Here is a 21699-nt window from a genome sequence, read left to right as displayed (position 1 = left end):
CTATTTATTAGAGCAAATTATAATTTTTTTTATTTATTACACTTGCATTCAATAATTTGTAAAACCTATACTTATACCTAATTAAATTAATGGCGTTAGTGAATCTATTTACTTCATATGTAATGTCAAAATTAATCCTAAATGCAGAGAAGGATACATGTGTTTTTTTATGTCCTTGGGTGCTTGTCATATCACCTAAGATTATTTTGGTCATTTTTTTTAAAAAAATTAGGATGATATATTTAGATGTCATTTAAAGTTAACGATTTGACTAGCATTTTATTAAATTCTAAATTAAAATATTAAATAAAAATAAATTTTAAGAGGAATAAAGGTAGATTTTTTATATTATTGGTTGTAAATATAATTTATTCTTAAAATCAATTTTTTTATAATTTATTTTATTTATTAATAAGTTGTCTTTGTTGTATTGTTCGTCGCAGATCGATTACTTAAGAAATAGGAGGGGGCTCCATTTTGTATAAAACCAGGCGATAAGGTTCGATTTATGATACTTTTCTTGACAGGGTCGATGTCGAGGCTTGCAGCGTAGGGCAATAGCCCGCATTGTGCTTGGCAGGAGCACTGCTCTATTTTTTTTTTTTTTTTTTTTTTAACGCATCTTTGTCTTTAGAAAAAAAGGAAATTTTGTTTATGTATTGTTAACATCAACAATCAAGGAACTCCTAAACCATAGTGTAGGATGCTGCAATCAGAAGTAGAAGTCCTGTCGAAGGTTATATTCAATGTAATTGCGATATAACACTGAGATTGTTGAAATTCTTTTGTATCAAACTAATCTTTTATGCCTGAAATATACTATCAGTTCTTAAGAAGATGACTGCATAACTAGATCTAGCTACAGAAGAAAACTAAATCATTCTATAAGCAATTCATGAACAGCAGCAGCTCAAATTCAGCTCAAATTGGATGTCCTCTTGCAATGGCCTCAAGCTGAGCCTGAACAGGGCAAGGTCAGCCCAGACCACTCCCAAATTTACTTGAAGCCTTCAATTTAGGGCCAGACTTGGGCTCAAAAGCTCTTTATCCTCATTTCTAGCCTGGCTCGAAGCAACCCTGCCTGACAGGCCTCAAAGCCAGCCTATGTCCATCTTGAGTCTTTTTTATTGGATGCATTAGCATGATCCAAGGTTGTGTTGGTAGCTTAAAATACTCATGAAATACATCAGATCAGAGGACCAATAAAAGAATGGCGAAGGATGGAATTTCTAAGTCCTTACTTCTCGAGCAAATGTCGTTCAATTTCTTCATATATGATACATTCTGATGACAAACAAGTTAGGAAAAGAGTCTGATTATCAGTAGTGGTTGGCCTTTACAAAGCAACTTGGCTGCATCCATCTTACCTTCTCCTTGGAATTAGAAAGTAAAAAAAGGAATCGCCAACATGTTTGACTTGTATGGCCTATGAGGTGGGGTTACTCCTGCTTACAATTGATATATATTTCTTTTGTCCTTCTTTTATGATGATTGAGCTTACCTCATCTTCAGCCAAAGATCCAATTTATCAGTCTCTCCTACCACTACCATTTTTTTTTTTGTCTTCGTCCAAAACCCTAATTTACCCAGAATACTTTATGTTTGCATCCCACATACTCTTATTATTTTTGCATCGTAAAAGCTAATATCTAATCAAAAGCTTTACCAGGAAAATAGCTCACCACTGGTCGAAAATCTAATTTGTCAGTCTCTCCTACTACCATTTTGGTTTTCCTCGTCTTCAGCCAAATGTTTATTTTATCCAAAAATAGTTTATGCTTGGATCCAAACTTACTCTTATTGTCTTTGCACCATAAAAGATAATATCCAATCAAAAGATTTATCAGAAATATTTCTATATATGTATACTCAACAAGGTTGAAGCAATTAATATAATATGGTTATCATTAAAATTTTCCTCTGACGACGACAATGTTGGCTTGTTTTGCCTCTTTCCGTTGATATAAGCCGGGCCTTCTTCCATAAAAAATGCCTCCTTTTATCGTTGGCCATTTGCTTCAAGTAAGGCTCATCCAAAGTCATCACCTTCGAGTGCCGCCCTTGTACTGATCGCGATCCATGGCGTCCGAATCGAAAGTAATCGCCTCCTCTTTCCCCCCTATTACTTCTTCACCTCGATCCATGGATTAGATTCCTCGCTCCCGAGTTGAATTCCCTTCTAATTCTGTTCGATTTTTTTCCCCAGGAGGCAAAGCTGACGCTCTACTCCTACTGGCGGAGCTCGTGCGCGCACCGAATCCGGATCGTCCTCCATCTCAAAGGTTGGATTTTTAGATTTTGCCTCTTGATCAAACCCTAGTTTTTTATGAAGTCACTGAGTTTTCTTTACTCGGTATCGGATGATTCCGTTGTTTCTTTTTCTAATAATTTATTCTCATCTTTATAGCTGTTTCTCTTTTTCTTTCTTGGTGGAATTGATTTCAATTATAAAATGTTTTTATTTCTGGAAGGATTGGAGTATGAGTACAAGGCTGTGAACCTTCTAAAAGACGAGCAATCGAATCCAGGTAAACAATTCTATGTGGGTTTGTGTTGATGGATATAATTTACCCCGAGACTTGCTATTTTGGCGTTAGTTTTGTGGATTTACTCGTTCCCCTTACTTTTGGATCTAATGATTTTAGTTAGATGTTATGTATATTTTTCTTTGTATTTTTTAAGTAGTTTTCAGGGCTGCAATCAAGTTGAGTTTTATCAAGCTTGGGTCTGATCAAGCTTGGTTTGAAATTAATTTTGAGATTGAATTTCAAGATAAAGCTTGATTTATTTACCATTATTTCGAGCTTAATTCTGAACCTAGATGAACACAAGCCTAATTAAACAGCTCAATAATTCTAAAGTGAGCTCAAGCTTGAACCAAGCTCTGTTCAGCTTGAATAATAGCTTGATTCAAGCTCGGTTCAAGCATGTATTAATAGTTAGTTGATTCAAAGAATAAACAAGATACACTAATTCAAGCTTTAATCTAATGACTCAAAATCTGTATAATATACGATATATATAATATAAATGTATTGAAGCCATATTGAGCCAAGCCTGACTGAGCTAGTTAATTTTTGGCTTGGCTTGAAACTAACTTGGGCCCTATTTTTATGGTTCAAGCTTGATTTCTTTAGCTTAAAATTGAGCTTCTTTCGAGCTTTTCTTGGCTGAGCTAGTTTCTCTATTTTTGTCTGATAGCCTAATACTTTTGTGTTCACAATGGGATTTTTATTCATTTTTCTACATTTAAATTCTAGAATTTGTGAAGATCAATCCAGTTAAATATGTTCCGGCTCTGGTGGATGGGGATACAGTGGTTTCTGACTCGTTTGCCATCGCATTGGTGAGTAAATGATAATCCTATGACTTATTGGCTTTTACCTGCTTGCCTCTTAAAGATCGTAGTGATGGTAATAATTTGCCTTTGGCTTGGACAGTATTTAGAAGACAAGTATCCTCAACATCCACTCCTGCCACAAGATCTCAAAAAGAAGGCCCTCAATCTCCAGGTAAGGCTTCCATGGCAATGCTATTAGTGTTGTATGCATAATATTATATAATAGAGGAAGTACTTTTGGTACAACAAAATTGAGAAAGTACTTTTGGTATGACAAAAAGACCGTAAAGGACATTGCATAGTATTATACACTAGAGCATAATAAAATATAATATGTATTAATACATAAATATATGATATAGTAAAATATTACTGTAATGTAATATAATATTATTCTAATATAGTTAATATAATATTGTATACTATAGCCTAATAATATAACATAATTTGATATTATATAACATAACATATCAATGTATTATGATATAATGTAATGTAATATTATATTTATAGTATAATATAATATTTTGATAGAGAATATTATAATTATTATTATTATATATTAATATGTTATTAATATAATATTTTTAGACACTAGTTTTTGGATAAAAATATAGAGGCACACAATCATACTTACAAAAGTGAGATTTTATGATTATTTGGGATAAAATGAAGAACGAAGCTAAAAAATTCTCCCCTCAAACAAAAATCAAAACGATGGATAAATAAATGGAGGAAAAAAATAATACGTTGATCACGTGGCAAGGGAGAAAGCCAAGGCCAATGAGGATTTCTTGTTTGTTGGGTCTTCTGCAGATTTCTTTCTTTGTGCATTGTGATATAAAGGGATATTTTCTGTAATTATATGATTTTATCGTTGGTATTTTGATCTAAAAAGAAAAATTTTATAAATCTAAAATAGCTTCCCGACGCGTGCTAAAAGTACTTTTTTGAAGAAGCTCCATTTTGTAGCTTCTTCCAATTAGACGTTTTCAGCTTTCTGGCAAAGCTAAAATAACTTTTCGATTTTTTTTTACCAAACATTCCTATTCCATCCAAAAGTACTTTTGGAGGGTCAGAAAGTACTTTTTGGCCTACCAAAAGCTTTGCCAAACGGGCCCTAAGTATTATGACGATGGTTAGGTTGTTCGACTGATTATTGCAAAACTCTTTGAATGCAGATTCAACATTTGTATAGTCTTTATGTGCAAAATCAAGCCATTTAATTTTCTTTATTGAGATTTATAACATGTATAGTCTTTTGTCTGCACAATCAAGTTGTATACTTTTTGTTTGCAATTTTGACAAGCACAAATTTCTATGACTTATTTTAGGTAGCAAGTATTGTGAGTTCAAGTATCCAGCCTCTTCAGAATCTTCCTGTGCTTGTGAGTTAGAAGAAGCTTGATTACTGCTTTCAAAACTCAGTATATATCCCCACAATCACCATTATGCTCCTTCGATACATTTGACATGGCTTTCCATGTGTTGGAAATCACTTTGCAGAGTTGGATAGAGTCAAAGTTCAATCCTGATGAGAAACTTAAATGGGCTCAGCACCATATCAATAAAGGCTTCACAGGTTAGTTTAATTATCGGTAAACATTATTGTTGCTCTATAACTGATATAGATGTGTTTGTTGAATGTAATCTGGAATGGACTTACATATGAAATTGGTATTGCTTTGTCACAAGTGCCAAGCATGACGCTTCATGTTGTTTTCCCTCCTTGATTCATTGGACTTTATTCTCTTTTCGAGACCCTTCTTTCATACGGTTTGCCTCACCTACATATGTTTATTCTGGGTTGATATGGTGTGCTGCTGCAGCACGACCTTGCTTTAATACAACTCACCATGATATAGCTTTTCACGCATAATCCTAAAACTCCATGCTAGCCTTTCACACATGTTAAGGAATTTCCTGATTATAGACTTACCTTGGTTTCAATGAATTCTTCAACTATTTTGTGAAAATAGAGTACTCTGGAACCTTTTAGAATTCATTAATTTACAAAACTATCTTCTTGTTATCCTTCTTTACTTTAAGGTGAACTTCTTTCACCTTTTTGTGTTCCAGGCATCAGGCTGAACTATCACCAGGTGCTGTTGTTCTTACAGTAATGTTGGAAGTCATTGCAATGCAAAGTTTGCTTTGCATAATACTTTGTCTCAAAAAAAGTTGTGTAAATATGTAACTAGGATGCCATTCTAAGTATGTAAAAGAAATTCTTGCTCTATAAGGTCTGAGCTGTGCTCGTATTGGCTATTATAACAACAAAGAATCTATACATTAGATAATTGTTGTGTATATGTGCGGCAATGTTTTTCTCTTAGATTTGGATACTATTGATCACTTAGATATGAAATCCTATACAAGCAGAAGTGTTAAAATCTTATCCAAGCTTCATTGAGATATGAATTTTTGAATATGAATTTTTGAGAAATGAAGCATATGCTTCATTAGGTTTTCTTGGGAAATACTAAAATTCAGAGTAGAACTAATGTCATAATTCACGTGTTAATATCAAGAATGAATTATGCAGCTGGTAACAAAAGTGACCGCTTAAGTTTGCTTGGCTTCTTTTTATTCTTGCTGCATAATGCTCTTCTCAACTGCTCTATTGTTGTTTTGAGTGCTTAAATGTGCTTGATTTAGGTCTGAAAATTGTGGTTTAGCTTTTATATGTCTGATTTTGTGCTTATTTGTTTGTGTTTCAGCCCTTGAGAAACTGTTAAAAGACCATGCTGGAAAATATGCTACAGGAGATGAAGTCCAACTGGTATGTCTTCTAAATATTTTGTTTGCCTTTTGCGACATGTTTTAGGAATTAGGTTAACTAGAGGTTAAATAAAATCTGTATAATTTGTGTGGAGATGTGAAAATACATTCTTATGAACTATATGTTTAAACCTCCCTGTAATCATCCAAAAAGTAATGTTCACTATGTTGTTTTTTTTGAAGTGCCAATTCCCTTAGAATTGTATATGGATCTGAATTCTTCCAGAGATTTAACCAGTAAAATTTTATTTTGCCTGGTAATCTCCTTGTAATCATTCCAAAATAATAATTACTAACTATGTTGTTGCTGTTTTTAAGTCCCAATTCCTTTAGAAACGTATATTGATCTTAATCCTTCAAGAGACTCCAACGTCTAACATTTTATGTTGCCTGGAAATTTTAATTTTGATTGCTATAATCATCTAATTTAAGCTGTGGTTTTCTCCCTTTTTATTTACTTTTACTTTAAGCAGTTGTTTTTTAAAATTATTTTATTTTTCAGCAATGATCTTTTATGATACTAAAAAGATACTTTGTTTGCTTAATCTTTGAACAATCAAAGCTGTGTTCCTTTTAATTGGCAACCTAACATCTGTTCCAAAAGCGGAATATTTCTAACTTCCTTGTCAGCTGAGTCAAAGCTTGAAGCCGTTCAACAAAAAACAGTCGACTGTTGCCTTGCTGCAATTGCCAAAATTTTCACCTTCATTAGATGTTTGCGCACCCTGCATGATTGCTGGAAGTATAAAGGAAGCATCTGTTACCTCCCATTCCTCAACTTCTCAATGACTAGAGCCATCTTTCTGGTGCATTAGTTTTAATATTTTAATTGACAGACATCCATGTTGGCAATCATATATGGAGTTTGCAAGGCCTTCATCGACCCTTCAACTTATACCCTGCGGCATTTGTTTACTAATCGTAATAATGCATAAATGAGCAAAATTTTCCATTAGCATATTATAAAAACAAGTTCTTCCGTGTTGATTAAACTGCTACACTATCATCGATGGCTCCTTGTACCGGAAGTGAAGTACACATTTCAGTTGGCCCGTGTCTGACTGTAAGATCCCATGTATGTTAATGATTTATCAAAACTTGATGTTTCTTGGTGGTTCTATGTGCAGGCAGATGTCTTTCTGGAGCCTCAGATCTATGCAGGGTCAAAGCGTTTCCAAGTTGACATGGTAATGTTGCTCATATTCTGTAATACATTGTTTGTACTCTGGAGCCATTTGTTATAAATATGCATTAAAATCTCAACAAATAATATATATGTATATATCAAGAATTCATCTTATCATGATAGTCTTATTTTTCCATGGGAGCAGAATTATGGCTTTTCTTAGGAAAGCCAAGTTATGGCGGTGGCATTATCTCAATCTGATTGTATCAGGGCAGTTGCTATTTAGGGGACTGTTTATATCTCCAACTGGTTCTTGGACAAACTCTAAATTACAAAGAAAACACATGATTATTTTGTTTTTGGTTGAATGCGTCTTAGTGCCTATGTCGTAATTTCAGTGCTTATATCAATTTTATCCTTATGTTCAATTTTATGTATGATATGCATTTAATTCAAGAACTCACAACTGCTTGTTATTTTGCAGTCTCCTTATCCTACTCTTGCCAGACTCCATGAAGCATACACTGAGCTGCCTGCATTCCAAGCTGCACTACCTGAAAGACAGCCAGATGCGCCTTCCTCATCCTAAAAGTCACAAAAAAGATGGGACTTGTCTAATGGGTTATCAACAGTAAAAGGAAATCCAGCCAGTGGATGCTGCGCTCTCTCTGTTGTGTTTATGTTACTATTGCGTTTCTAAATAATGTGCATCATCCAAAAACTAGAAGAAACTACTACTCTTCTTGAGTACTACTTTTTTTTTAGTAGAAACTACTTGCCACACAAGACCCTGTTAATGTCTGTATGAGTGGAAACCCAGTTTGATGAGTATTCTCAGCTAATGATTCAGTACCTGGGGCTTTAAATCAGGACGCATAGAAATAGCTGATTGCCATCAGGTTAATCAACTTTTTACTATACGAGTGTTTCTTGTTTTCTCTGTAGTTATGGGATGTAAGGTCTGTAGCTGCAGTTCCATTCATCAAGTAATCTATCGGCAATGCTATGAGTCTAGATGGCCATAGACAAGTCTTAGGCAGGGGAAGGGATTTGGCATTGGCACTACTACCCTTACCAAAGGAGTTTCCTTGTGGAAGAGGGGAGATCCAGAGAGTGGTGTTCTTCTTCTGAACCAGGTTTACTAGTAGTTCCAGAACAGTCAGGAGGAAAGAGTGTTACTGTGCACAAGGCTAGTACGTTATTGAGAAAGAAAACTGTATTTCCAATTTCTCAGCACAAATTCAGGAGCCGAAGAGCCCGCCAAGGCGGTAGCTCAGTTGGAACGGAGCTCGGCTTCTAACCAAGTGGTTCCAGGTTCGAAACGCGCGGGCGTCGATTAAATGTGGGGACCGGATGCCCCTAGCCTGGACACGGGGTCTAGAAGTGCTACTGGTCGGCTGGTAGCCTTGGTGGTGCCAGGTGTGACGTACTCACACGTGGTTCTCGAGCCGGAGCCCAGAGGGGTAACCGAGCCGGGGTCACGGGTGGGGAGGGTATGAGTAATATATGGCTGCGGTCTGGTGCGCTGGGCCTATACCAAACAGCCATTCTGCCCGAATCGAACATAGTCCTGGCGGGGGCGGGGCCCGGTTGAGGTTGCTATGCGGGGTGGGCTTGTCCCTCCCCCCCTACCTCCTTTTTGCTAGCCAAAAAAAAAAAAAAAAAAAAAAAAAAAAAAAAAAAAAAAGCCCGTGAATCTTTTTCATCTCATATCATCTTGTTAAAAAAAAAGAAAAAAATCATTTGCCGCTATCTTTTCGGTACTAGATAATGCATATAAAATATCATTGCCGTCCACCTCGCTGTGAAAAGGAAAAGTCAGAGCTGATATGCTGTTTCTTGGGATCTGGGAGTTATATCAAGGATCTAGTTTCTAAATGTTTTACTTTTCGGATATTTTAGCTCTCTTTTTTTCATAAAAAGAACGGACATTACGTAGACACTGATTCAACTTTAGATCAGTTATACTTCAATCTTAAATTTTAAAAAGATTTCAATTAGTTATCGAAATTTAATTTTCATTGCAATATGCCTGGCCATTTACCTAGATTCTGACATTGCGGAGCGAGGAAAAAGATAAAAAAACTTTTGATTAAGAAAGTCCGGATTATGGCTTTTATATGGAAGAAGATCCATTTTCCTTTTTGCAAAACCACCGTTGGATAGTTTATTATACAGATCTCAAAGCACTATGCACTTCATCTTCTTTCATCAATACCGATCTCAAAGCCAATTTATGCACAGATTGCAATCTGGGTCGTCTCTTCTGTGCATGACCGTCTCGACCTCAAGTCAGCTCCTCCTTCGACAAAACTGATGTCTCCAGCAATGATGAGATTTGCACCGTCGGCATGTCTATGGGGAGATCGAGCATCGACGACGAAATTAGACAGCAAGTCCAACGACGACGAGTTCCGCGCTTGCTCCTACCTTCTTTGGATTAACTGAATTCCTATCATAGATAATACTTTTTGTTATGTTTACCACTAAATAATACTTTGCATTAACTAAATTTCTTTCACGGATGGTTTGAGTTTCCATGCAATATTGGAGGATGTTTAAGCATTTGAGAGGTAAGAAGGCTTTGTTAGTCACTTTCTGCTATAATTTGCTACCAATAGTTTTGAAGGCAGAGGCGACATAGTCACCAACCAAGACCAATGACTAAAGGTGGCAATTTGTGGCTATGACCCAACCTACAAACGACCCACTATAAGCAGGTTCGGATTTAACATAGATGAATTTGGGTCATAAATGGTTCAACCTATTGGACCTATTTATTGAATAGCTTGACCAGTTCAACCCATTTTAACTAGTTTAATAAGTGGTCGGGTCATGACCTGGCTATGTAACCTATTTAGACATGTTTAACGTATTTAATCCATTCAAAATCTATTTACCCCATTTAACTTGATTTAACCTACTTATTAGATGAGTTATACAGGTTGGGTTGGATTATCTATTTAATAAACAAATCAGATTCAGATCTAAAATTTTAATCTATTTAATAAACAAATCAGATTTTGGTTGAAATATTTTTGCCCCAACCTGCATCCACCCAACTATATTACCAGCCATCTCCCCTCATTCCAAAACTGACTAGAACATTTCCTTGTAGACCCCTCTGTGATTTTAGGGGGGATCTTAGGTGAATATTCTTTCCAGTCATAGCCTAAATAATTAAGTAGATTGCTTCTTAGAATTTTTCCCCTTTCTTGATTTTTTTTTCCAAATAACTAATTAGATATCTCATTTTGTTCGCATCTTTTGTATTCCAAAGTTTTCTTTCTTAAATATGCATTCCATATATACATCCATGAGGCATTTTTAAAATCTCTATAAAATATTGATACATTCAAAAATTCACTGTTTTGTAGTATTCTTTTAATTTTGTTTTTTGTTTTTGCCTTAATACATGGTTCTTTAATATGTAGGTCTAAGTATTAAGATCAAATTTTAAAAAAATAAAAAAGGAAAATAAAATAAAAAAATAGAACTTTATCAACCTGCTTTGGCCATCCGCTAATTAACTCCATTTTTTATTATCTCTAAATATTTTCTTTTATTGGCTAAATGAAAATAATATATCAAAATTTCTTAAAATTAGATAAAGGTGATGAATAATGCCTCTCAAAAAAAAAAAAAATAATTATATAGTAGATATTGGAACAACTATATTACATTATATTATATCATATTTATTGAAAATAATTTATTAGCAAGCTGATAGCACCATTAGCTATCTCTATTTAACATCATTTGATGTAATAAGGTTAATTATGATGCACATGTTAACAAAAACTTGACCAACCTATCTTATCTCACCATTAGTATCCTTCTCCGCATGATCCACTAGATTTCTCAATAAAATACAATAAAATGTTATTCCAAGTAAGCTAATATTTTAATTCAAATATAATTCTATCAATGCGGTGCATGGTGGAAGGCACACCTAACGTGGGCCTTAGATGAACGATATCCCTTCCTCTAATTTTATAAAAATTAAAAAAGTAAAGACCTCATTAGATTGTCTCCTCTCATCCTAATCCTCAATATACTTGATAATTAATCTAAGCCAACAAACCAAGTGGAATAAGCTCAGCCATTTCTCTCCACTATTTTAGTTGCCAACTGTTGTTGTCCGGTAGCCACCAATACTTTGTTAATGGAAACCTTTCCATTTAGAAGTTTTAGACTACTTTCTTGTATTAAAGGGGGGATGCAGCTCCTTGGATTATTCCATGCGTCATTTTGCCAACTTCACCATTCTAACTTGCAACCTTACTATGAGGATCTGTACATGTATGTATTTAGTCCCACATCGGCTATAGACTAGATAGATTTTGCTTATACAGAATCAAGAAATATAAATAATATCTTCCAACTAGCTTTTTTAGATGAAGCTTTGGTTGTGACACTTATGGAACTCCTAGTGCTACTTCACAGACTTCACCATAATGAACCTATTAAATCTACGAACAGTCCAGACACATGATAGTAGCTAGTGGATTCATATGCGTGCTTGTGAATTATGGCATTTGAAGGACTAGATATATATCTTCTTTCTATTTCTGAAATAAATAGGGCTTGTAGACAATTTTAGGCTACATGAGGTGATTTCTGGTACAACTAAGAGACTTTACTAGAAAATCTAATTGCAGTTAATGGAAAGTGCAAAACTATGTGAGATAACTAAGGCGCTTTTGTACAAATATAAATGGTAATTAGAAAATGGCGCTTGTAATGTACTCTACGTTCACTGTTGGAATGCTTGAAGCAACTTGTGTCAATAAAGGGAACTGTACTGTCCAATGCAGTGAAAAAGGGGTCCCTGAATTTAGGTGCATGACCACCAAATTTAGGTATGATCCTCCTCAAATCATGCCAATGTCACGTTTAAAGTGATATGGTGACACAAACAGAACAAACTCACATGAGCCTTTAACTACCTATTTCATTTGCTAGTGGCCACTGGTTCATCCTCCAATCCTCCCTCTCCTCCTAATATAGTCATCACTCACATTAGAGTGAGTGAGAGAGAGAGAGAGAGATTGCAATAGATTAAGCCTTCCACTCTTAGTGAAGTTGAGAGAATAGGAGCTAGGGAGATGGGTGGAGAGATCCATGAGGAGTTCGAGACGAATGTTAGGTATGGCCCTCCTTAAATCATGCTCATGTCACGTTTAAAGTGAGAGTGTGACACAAACGGAACAAACTCATGCGATCCTTTAACCACCTATTTCATTTGCTAGTGGCCATTGGTGCATCCTCTCCTCTCTCTCTCTCTCTCTCTCTCTCTCTCTCTCTCTTTCCAGGGGAGGACTTCCATACATTCAAGCTAGTAAGACAAGTCGCTAAAAGCTATATATAGGATCCTCCTCCCGTTGTACTCCGCACTCACATTTGAGAGAGAGAGAGAGAGAGAGAGAGATTGCAATATATTAAGCCTTCCATTCTTAGTGAAGTGAAGAGCATAGGAGAGAGATGAATGGAGATATCCATGAGGAGTTTGAGCTGAATGAGGTGGTAGACAACCTACATGGGTCTGTGGGGAGCAGGCTGGCTTTGGTCTCCAAAGAGTTTGGGTTTGGAAGGGGCAGGTGGGATAGCAGCAGCGCTTTAAAAATCCCAAAAGATTGCTATAGAAGCTTTGTCATACATCCCAATGGAAGGTAATCCACCATTCCTTTCAGCTTTGCTACTTCATGATGTTACCATGCCATGAGCAAGATTTAGTAGTATACAATAAGCCTGAACGTATACCGACCTTCATCTAGTTCAGATGCAAATTTACTTCTCCACTTCATGAAAAGAGAGAACAACATATTGTCTTCTAATTACTTATTATTTTATAATTACGTGAATGTTTCCATGCATTCCGAACCTCGTGCTTCGACCAGGTAAACCGTCGATCTCATGTCCTAATGATTTTAGAAAAATGTTCATATGACGATCTCTGCGTACTATATCCATTAATGCAACATGCTTAATTATAATCTCCTAAGACATTATTAGCATAAAAGAAAACCATCGAGTCATAATATATTAATGTCAAAATCTCTTGATCGGCCATATTAACTGTGCATGTCGATTATTTATGATATGAATTAATTCATATTTACCATCAGTTCGACTAATATTTTGGTGTTCTCTTAGGTTTTATAGGCTTTGGGTGAACAACATATTTCTGTGGTCCATCTACTCGGCCTTCTTCACACCATTGGAGTTTGGGTTCTTTCGAGGCTTGCCGGAGCAGTTGCAGGACCTCGACTGCGTGCAATTAGTCTTCCTTGCCGATGTGGTTCTTCAATTTTTTGTGGCTTATAGAGACCTCCACACCTACAAGATGGTCTGCAATAGAAGAAGCATTGCCTTGCTGTGAGGCCAGCATCCATGACCTGCACCTCACTCTCCTGGTTCAAGACTTGCATGTTTTCTATAGCTTAGTTTGCATTCACTCCCATGGCAAAGTGCTATTAGTTATTTTTCCTTACACGTCCAATGCTTGATTTCTCATAAATAAATTTATAAATATTTTTCTGCAAATCTTATATTCTTTATTTTTTATTAATGTTGTCTATCTTTCTTTTTTTTAATTATTTGAATCCTTTCCAAGCACTAGATGAAATTTTTGGATTTGTACCAATATTTGAACTTTTATCTCTAGCCGAGCTGTTCCTGAATGCCAAACTTGCGACTATGGTTTAAACCAAGCAAAGGCTTGATCCAAGCTTGGTTTACCTACTCGAGCTTGGGTTGTTAATCTACTTTAACTTAGTATTTAGGAGGGAGATCCATCCATACTTTAATTATTGAGGCCTAAATACTTCAATTAATTATCGAACCCAGAACCTCCAGTTGCTAAATAGAGGGGCGTGAGCATTTGGATCCGACAAGCCACAATTCACAAGTCCAGACCTGATCTTCTCAAGCTGGCGACCATTCGAGCTCAAAAACGACCTTCAAACCATACCTTCTAATTGAGCAAGCCTAGACGTGTCAGCTCTGAACACGACATTATTAGCATCCATTCCTTCTCAAACACAAAGCTAGAGAACTTACAAGAACCTAATTCTTGTCATGCAGCTATGTGAAGGGCAGTTTTGCTGTTGATATTCTTGGATGTTTTCCTTGGGATGCCATCTACAAGGTAAAACTAGAATGGGAAGAAGAAACGAGACAAAGCTCACTTCAATTAATACATGTACCTGAATGCACTAATATTACCACAACTACTTCTTATTCTTTTTTTTTTTTCATATTTCCTTGTCTCAGGCCACTGGAAGAAGGGAAGCAATTCGATATCTAATTTGGATACGCCTGTTCCGGGCAAAGAAGATCCTCCAATTCTTCAAGGAGATGGAGAAGGACATTCGCATCAACTACCTTTTTACAAGGATTGTGAAGCTTATCACAGTGGAATTATACTGCACACACACAGCTGCATGCATTTTCTACTACCTTGCAACAACATTGCCTCCAGCGCAAGAAGGATATACATGGATCGGAAGCCTATCACTGGGGGACTACAAATACATTCACTTCAGGGAGATTGAGTTTTGGAGAAGATATATTACATCGTTGTACTTCGCAATCGTGACCATGGCAACTGTTGGTATGATCTGAACCACATGCCAATTCCTCTGCACCGATTAACTTTCAATGCTATCTCATGATGTGTGTGGTTACAATTGGTTGACAAGATTGGGTCCCTCATCCATGTTGAGAGTTCATGATCCTTACTTTGTTGCCTATAGTAACCGGTGAATCAGCATCGGAGGTTAGTTGTGTGAAATTCATGCCTATCTAAATTTAAGGAATAACCTAGGACTTTACCCAAAAAAAGACTAATCAGAAGATATTGTTTGGATTCCTTGGCAACATATAAGTATCCAAGATTTATCCGGTGCATAGCCGATGTAAGAGCAAATACATGCCTACACAGGTTTTCACATACTCTTTCCATTTAAACTCCGACGGTGTCTTCATTAGACTAAGGATCCAAATTCATTTAGATCCAATCACAAACACTACGATTAGCCTATGGACAATCTAAATAGACCTATATTATAGTGTCCTCCTCTACATGGACCATGGGCGAGATCTGCTAATATTATTTAGAACAATCTAGGATTTCACCCAAAAAATCTAGCCAAAAGTTATTGTTTGAATTCTTTGGCCTTATATAATCATCCAAAGTCTACTTAGTACATAGCTGATGTAAGAAGTAGGCCTCCAATTGGTCATAATGATGGACATCAAAAAATGCATTTCTTGTATAAAAATGCAAATATAAACCAAACTGTTTTTAGCTATTGTCTCATTGGTATATTTTATTGTTTATACTGTATTTCTCCTATTTCCCTTTATATATATGTGTGTGTTTGTGTGTGTGTGTACGAGTTCTTATAATATGGGAAATTGAACAAAAAAATATTGACAATATTTAATTGCTAATTCACTCACTTTAGGAGTCAATAATATTGTTATAGTAGTTTAAAAATTTCCTTATAGGCATTGATACTCAAGATATCAAATTTTTAACCCTTAAAAAAAGAAAGAACAATTTGTGATGTGACAAATTGCATAGTTTCAAAATCCTTAAAGCATAGGAACTAGATTTTAAAGTCCCCTCCTCCATTGATCATCTTAACATGCATTCCATGTAATATATTACACTTTTTTAAATTAGTCATATATATATGTATGTATGTATGTATGTATGTATGTATGTATGTTTGTTAAAATGTTGTGCACCTATGTAGGTTATGGTGATATACATGCCGTGAATACTAGAGAAATGATTTTTATCATGATCTACATCTCTTTCGACATGATACTCGGGGCCTATTTGATTGGGAACATGACTGCATTAATTGTTAAGGGGTCTAAGACCGAGAGATTCCGAGACAAGATGACAGATCTTATCAAATACATGAATAGAAATAAGCTTGGCAGAGATATCAGGTCCCAAATCAAGGCCCATCTACCACTCCAATATGAAAGCAGCTATACTAAAGCTACAATTCTTGAAGACATTCCGGTTGCTGTTCGATCCAAGGTACTATTTTTTAAACTTAGATATGTTATCAGAGATATATTGATATCCTAAAATAGTTATTATAGATTTTCACCTAAGGTTCTCCGTATCGTATCGAACCAAACGGTATGGAATGTACCTTACTATATTGGTTTGGTACCAGTACATAGTATTGGGGGCGTACGGATATTCGGTATGAACATGCTCCGTACTATATTGTACTAATCAGTGATAGTGTGGTACTGGTTTGGGGTCTGGTACTGAGACGGTACCTTGGTTTTGCCAAATCTTGAGAACTTTTTGTCGAAGAATGTCAGACTCGGCCTCAATACTAAATACAATCTGAATGCTTGGAAAAAAAATATATTTGATTTTACCTTTTATTTCTCTACAGAATGCAATTTCTTGTCTGAGAGATTTGCAAGAAGAATGTTGTACATCATTGACTCAAATCTGATAGTTCTTTTATCTATTGAACATTTCTACTCGAGTCCATGAAGGGATAACATATACACAAAAACTTAAGACATTATAATAGTAACCTATGGTACAAATCATAGGAGTGTTATTATCCTACTACAAGAAGTATCATTATGAAACATCGTTTTGATTGGTGTGAGTTAATTGACCCATTATTCATCATATTGTGGCAGATATCTCAAACCTTATACTTTGACATGGTTCAGCAAGTCCTACTTTTCAAATGCTGTTCAGATGAATTCCTGAACCAGATTGTATGTTTCCATCACAAATTTTCAGAAGTTGCTTTTCTTATAATTGGCTTCTGTATCAGAGATTCATGTGCATAACAGAGGTGTTTAACAACTTATTTAAGTAAATGCAGGTAATGAAGCTAAATGAAGAGTTCTTCCTCCCAGGAGAAGTAATACTAGAACAAGGGAGTGCAGTGGACCAACTCTACATTGTATCCCATGGGTATCTGGTAGCAACATTTTCCATGCCTCAGTTGATATAATGATTACCTAAACCTATTTGTGGTATATTGAGATATTTGAAGTATATTAGAAGTAAAAAATATCTGACTGAAGTTCCTTTTCCCTCTCATGGAACCAAAACAATATTTCCACTCAGAATGCATACATGAGGTATTATCTTAATTTGTTATAAGATGGCAGAAAGATTGTATTGGCTAGGTCTCAATCTAATTCTCTTCTCTGGTTTACTGCCTAATTAGCCATTTAATTGGGTTGTCTAAGCATATGCTTTATCATCGACTTTTCTGAGTCATCAAGTTTTTGAGTATTTTGTCTGGTGTGTAAGAATCAGCAGGCTGCAAGCATTATATGCTTGTGGAGACCAATATAAATCTGAAGAGTCTAGTCCTCATAAACCTTCCATCCTCAAGGCTCTGATATCCAACAAGCAATGTATTACAAATTGTCATCCATGTTTATAACAGAGATCCTACTATCTCTTTCAAGACCTAAGAGGCGATTTTGTGCATATCATGCAAAAAGAATCCATAAGTGCTAAACTTAAAGTCCCCAATCTAATGTGGTTGTCATTTTACATCTTGTTACTAGATTTATATTTCTTATTTGAACACAAGGAGACAATCTATGTTAATTGTAGCTTTTGCATCTCATGTTTTGAATGGAGGCTTCTAAATACCTTATCAAAACATCGACATAGCATATGCATCCATGGAGAAAGTGAATCAAGATTAAATAAAATGGAAACTAAATGATTCAAGTAGCTTGTAATGTGATTTGGTGTACTATTTTATATCAGGAGGAGGTGGTTATTGGAATAGATGGCTCAGAGGGATCCGTCGCAGGACTTGTTCCTTACAATGTGTTTGGCGATGTTGCAGTCTTGTGCAACATTCCACAACCATATACCGTTCGTGCTTGTGAACTGTGCAAACTATTACGAATTGAGAAACAATCTCTAACAAGCATTTTACAACTTTACTTCAAGGATAGCCGTCAAATACTCAACAATCTACTAGAGGTTTGATGCTTAAATATGAACTTTATTCTTGTCATGATGAAACTAGTAGCAAGCAAGAACTGCTCTCCTTTCTCATTTTAGATATGGAGTTCTAATATCTGATTTTTAGGGAAAAGAGACTGATCTAAGAATCAAGCAGTTGGAGTCTGATATCACATATCTTATTGCAAAACAAGAAGCTGAGCTTGCATTGGGGGTAAATAATGCTGCTTATCATGGAGATCTCCATCATCTCAAAGGTTTGATAAATGCTGGAGCAGATCCAAGCAAAACTGATTACGATGGAAGGACTGCACTGGTATTTTCTCTGTGCCACGACCAACTTTCGATCTTATGAATTTTATTCTAATCCATTCAAATCTATTTGTGGTTTCTTGTGCATTACCTATCGCTAGTTTGAAGAATTTATTTTAGTCCTCACCAATGCTGCAACAAGACTCAAACAATTCAGCTACTTGGAGCAACTACCATCCAGTGGACCTGAAGCATCTTATTCTTGTCAATACCTGTAGTTGTTTGTAAAGCATCTAAGGGGGTAATCCCATGCTCCTGCCAAAAGGAAAAAGAATACTAATTCAAACCAAATTTTAACTCATGCATGCACAATTTTATTTTCTTACCATCATTTCATGTTTATAATTGCCCACATCATTTTTAGACAGCACTTTTTTAACCTTTGATTTATGAGCTAATAGTTAATATTGCTATGCATTGTATACCAAGAATAAATATATGGGCACAAGACTATATTGTGCTTAACTATTTATGCTAATGTATGCAGGCATAAGACTGTGGATATATTTGACCCTCCCCAGACCCATAATAGCAGGAGCCTTATGCATTAGATTGCCTTTTGAACATGTTAATGCATGTTAACTGGTTACATAACAGAAACAACATTTATTGGAATTGTTATTTGTATGTAGTATAAATTTGGAGTCCTTGGTAAATTTGATTTTACAATTATGTGATAGCTTAATTGAGTCCTAAATTTATATATGTTCTTTCTTTATATTTCTCTGCTTCAGCATATGGCTTCATGCAAAGGATATGAAGAGATAGTGAAATTTCTTATACAACGAGGCGCAAATGTCAATTGTATAGGTCAGTAAAGGGAGAGCTAAATAAAAAAAATTGTTTTTCTTATAGCTCCATATGAATAAGGAATCATGAATAAGTGTTCTTTTATAGATAAGTTTGGAAATTCTCCACTGTTGGAGGCTGTAAAGGCTGGGCATGATAGGATTGCTGCTATTCTTGTGGAAAATGGAGCAATTTTGAATTTGGAAGATGCTGGAAGTTATCTCTGCAAAGTGGTGACAGATAGCAAAATTGACATTTTGCGACGGTTATTAGAATATGGAGTTGATCCAAACTCCAAAAACTATTGCCAAAGAACACCACTTCACATTGCAGCTTCAGAAGGCTTGCACCTTGTGGCCAAGTTATTGATAGACTCTGGAGCAGATGTACTTTTTGAAGATAGGTATCCACTGATCTTTATGAACTGTAAGATAAACTAGTCTTATTTTCTAAGCTACATATTACAATTGAAATTTATATTTCTAGGGAGAAGTTCATTCTTGGTTTTCATACTTTAAACAGTATTCTTAATTTATGATATTAACTTTCCAAGCATATTATTAATTGATCAATAGAGGTAGATTGCTCTATGCTGAACTTATACACTTGATGTAAAATCAATCATGAAAATTTTAAATGATGATCCATATAGCTGATGACGATCTACAATATTTAAAACACCTACAGATGAAAATTCATGTCATTTGGAAGTCATTTACAAATGCATCAAGTGGATAAAAAATGGATGGTATAAATAGTGTGACTGTTAAATTTTAAATATAACCCGTTAATTATGATATAAAGATCTTCAAAACATATAAAATCCAATGTGTTGGACTTCCTCTAAATTGAAATCAAATGAAAACATTATATTGAGCCATTAAAGCTGTCAACTGCTAAGCCAAATGATGCATAACTAAACGACCTCCAAAATAGATAATTTTTCATTTGTAGATACCTATATCATTAATTACAACATGGCCATCATTTTAATATGCTTAAGATTGATTTTGACTGCGTTTATCGAGACCTCAATACACTCAGGTGCAGAATAGTCCACATCTACTCAATATATAGCTCAGCTTTTACTAAAATATATTGGTGTTGACTAACAATACTAATCAAAATAAAATTAAAAAGTATTTCTACAAATGTTCCATTTTGTTAACTTCTTTTTTTTAATAAAAATATTATTAAATTTTGATTAACGATTCGAGGTTGTATGTCTCCGAAAAGTCCTTAAAAATAAACTATGTTCCATAGTTGAACTACTTCAGTAGGCATATGCTAGCTGTTCTTCCATGCAGCTATTTTTTGAAAGTTTTGAATAATGCATGTAAATTCTAATCTAATCTAGAAATGTTATATATATATATATAAAGGTTAGAAATATCCCCGGCGACGACAGAGGAACCAACCTGCCTTATTGTAAAATATGTTACTAATTTACCTCTAGTCCATACTGATGAATAAGTTATGAGTAACTTCGGTAGACTGTTCATAGGCATTCTAGAGATCTATATAATTGTAAATTGGAAAGTTGTTTTTGAAGCAAATATAAGTTAGCTTTATAAAGTTATTCATCATGCTTGTTCTTACTAAACTTTTACATTCCATGGTAGGTGGGGAAACACTCCCCTTGATGAAGGCCAAAGATGCGGAAGCAAACCACTAGTTAAGATTTTGGAGCAAGCTAAAGCGAATTGCACGAGCGACCAGCGGTCGCTCTGAAAAATAATGGTGTCTTCCCCGAAGGCAATTGTTAAATATTTGTCCATTTGTTCTTAACATTCATACCCATACAACACAATATCTATCACTATTGGATTCTATTGTTGAAGGCTTTCTCCAATATCCCTACTTTACTAAAAAAGCATATATATAAGCAAGTTTTCTCTTGGTCACTGTCAACATTAATATTGTAAGTTCTTGACAATTTTCAGGAATACTAAATACCTTTTATTGAAGTTGATAGAGATCATCAAAGCAATCCCTTATGTAATTCAAGTTAATTTATATGAGGCATTCATATCTACAGGCTTCTATGAATGCTGTTTTTAAAATTTATGAGGGGCAACAGGATAATTAATTGTTTATCATTGATATATTTTGGTGCCTTTTCTATACCAATCATATTTTGGAATTCTTGTGTATCCGTTCTAAGCTACCATTTTATATTAAAATGAAAATGAATGGCAACGTGATTTAAATTTACAGGTAATCAATTTACATCGGAAACTCAGTTTATTTTCCTTATAGACAGGCAGTCAAGAAGCTTGTTTTAAATAAATAGATGGCACATTATGAAATGAAAACCAGGAACTTTTTTTTATTTATTTTTTCTTTGCTAGGAAA

The 21699-nt window shown here is 35.1% G+C and overlaps 2 protein-coding genes across 4 annotated transcripts; both read left to right on the top strand.

Annotated features, from left to right (window-relative positions):
• The first annotated feature begins 1493 nt into the window (after positions 1–1493).
• LOC103696366 (glutathione S-transferase zeta class-like) lies at positions 1494–8033 on the top strand. Of its 3 annotated transcripts, none has more exons than XM_008777961.6 (10): positions 1494–2097; positions 2207–2282; positions 2472–2528; positions 3261–3346; positions 3441–3512; positions 4675–4728; positions 4847–4922; positions 6061–6122; positions 7249–7308; positions 7732–8033. In XM_008777961.6, the coding sequence occupies exons 1-10, from the start codon at positions 2080–2082 to the stop codon at positions 7834–7836; spliced, it is 666 nt and encodes a 221-aa protein (XP_008776183.1). In that variant the 5' UTR covers positions 1494–2079; the 3' UTR covers positions 7837–8033. The 3 variants fall into 3 exon arrangements, with proteins under 3 accessions (XP_008776183.1, XP_026656662.1, XP_088576398.1); XM_026800861.4 differs by having other exon boundaries at positions 7249–7327; XM_088720272.2 differs by having other exon boundaries at positions 7249–7337.
• A 4600-nt stretch (positions 8034–12633) lies between these two features.
• LOC103696369 (potassium channel KOR2-like) lies at positions 12634–21331 on the top strand. Its single transcript, XM_039133966.3, has 12 exons — positions 12634–12919; positions 13404–13625; positions 14334–14397; positions 14523–14862; positions 16013–16308; positions 16941–17021; positions 17132–17230; positions 18040–18261; positions 18371–18559; positions 19290–19365; positions 19453–19747; positions 20967–21331. The coding sequence occupies exons 1-12, from the start codon at positions 12732–12734 to the stop codon at positions 21073–21075; spliced, it is 2181 nt and encodes a 726-aa protein (XP_038989894.3). The 5' UTR covers positions 12634–12731; the 3' UTR covers positions 21076–21331.
• The last annotated feature ends 368 nt before the right edge of the window (positions 21332–21699 follow it).

This window comes from Phoenix dactylifera, chromosome 4 (assembly GCF_051530095.1).
Source record: "Phoenix dactylifera cultivar Ajwa chromosome 4, Ajwa_hap1_PhDact_Kaust_v1.1, whole genome shotgun sequence".
Taxonomy (NCBI): Eukaryota; Viridiplantae; Streptophyta; class Magnoliopsida; order Arecales; family Arecaceae; genus Phoenix; species Phoenix dactylifera.
The sequence above is the reverse complement of the archived record's forward strand: the minus strand, read 5'-3'. Positions and strand labels throughout refer to the sequence as shown.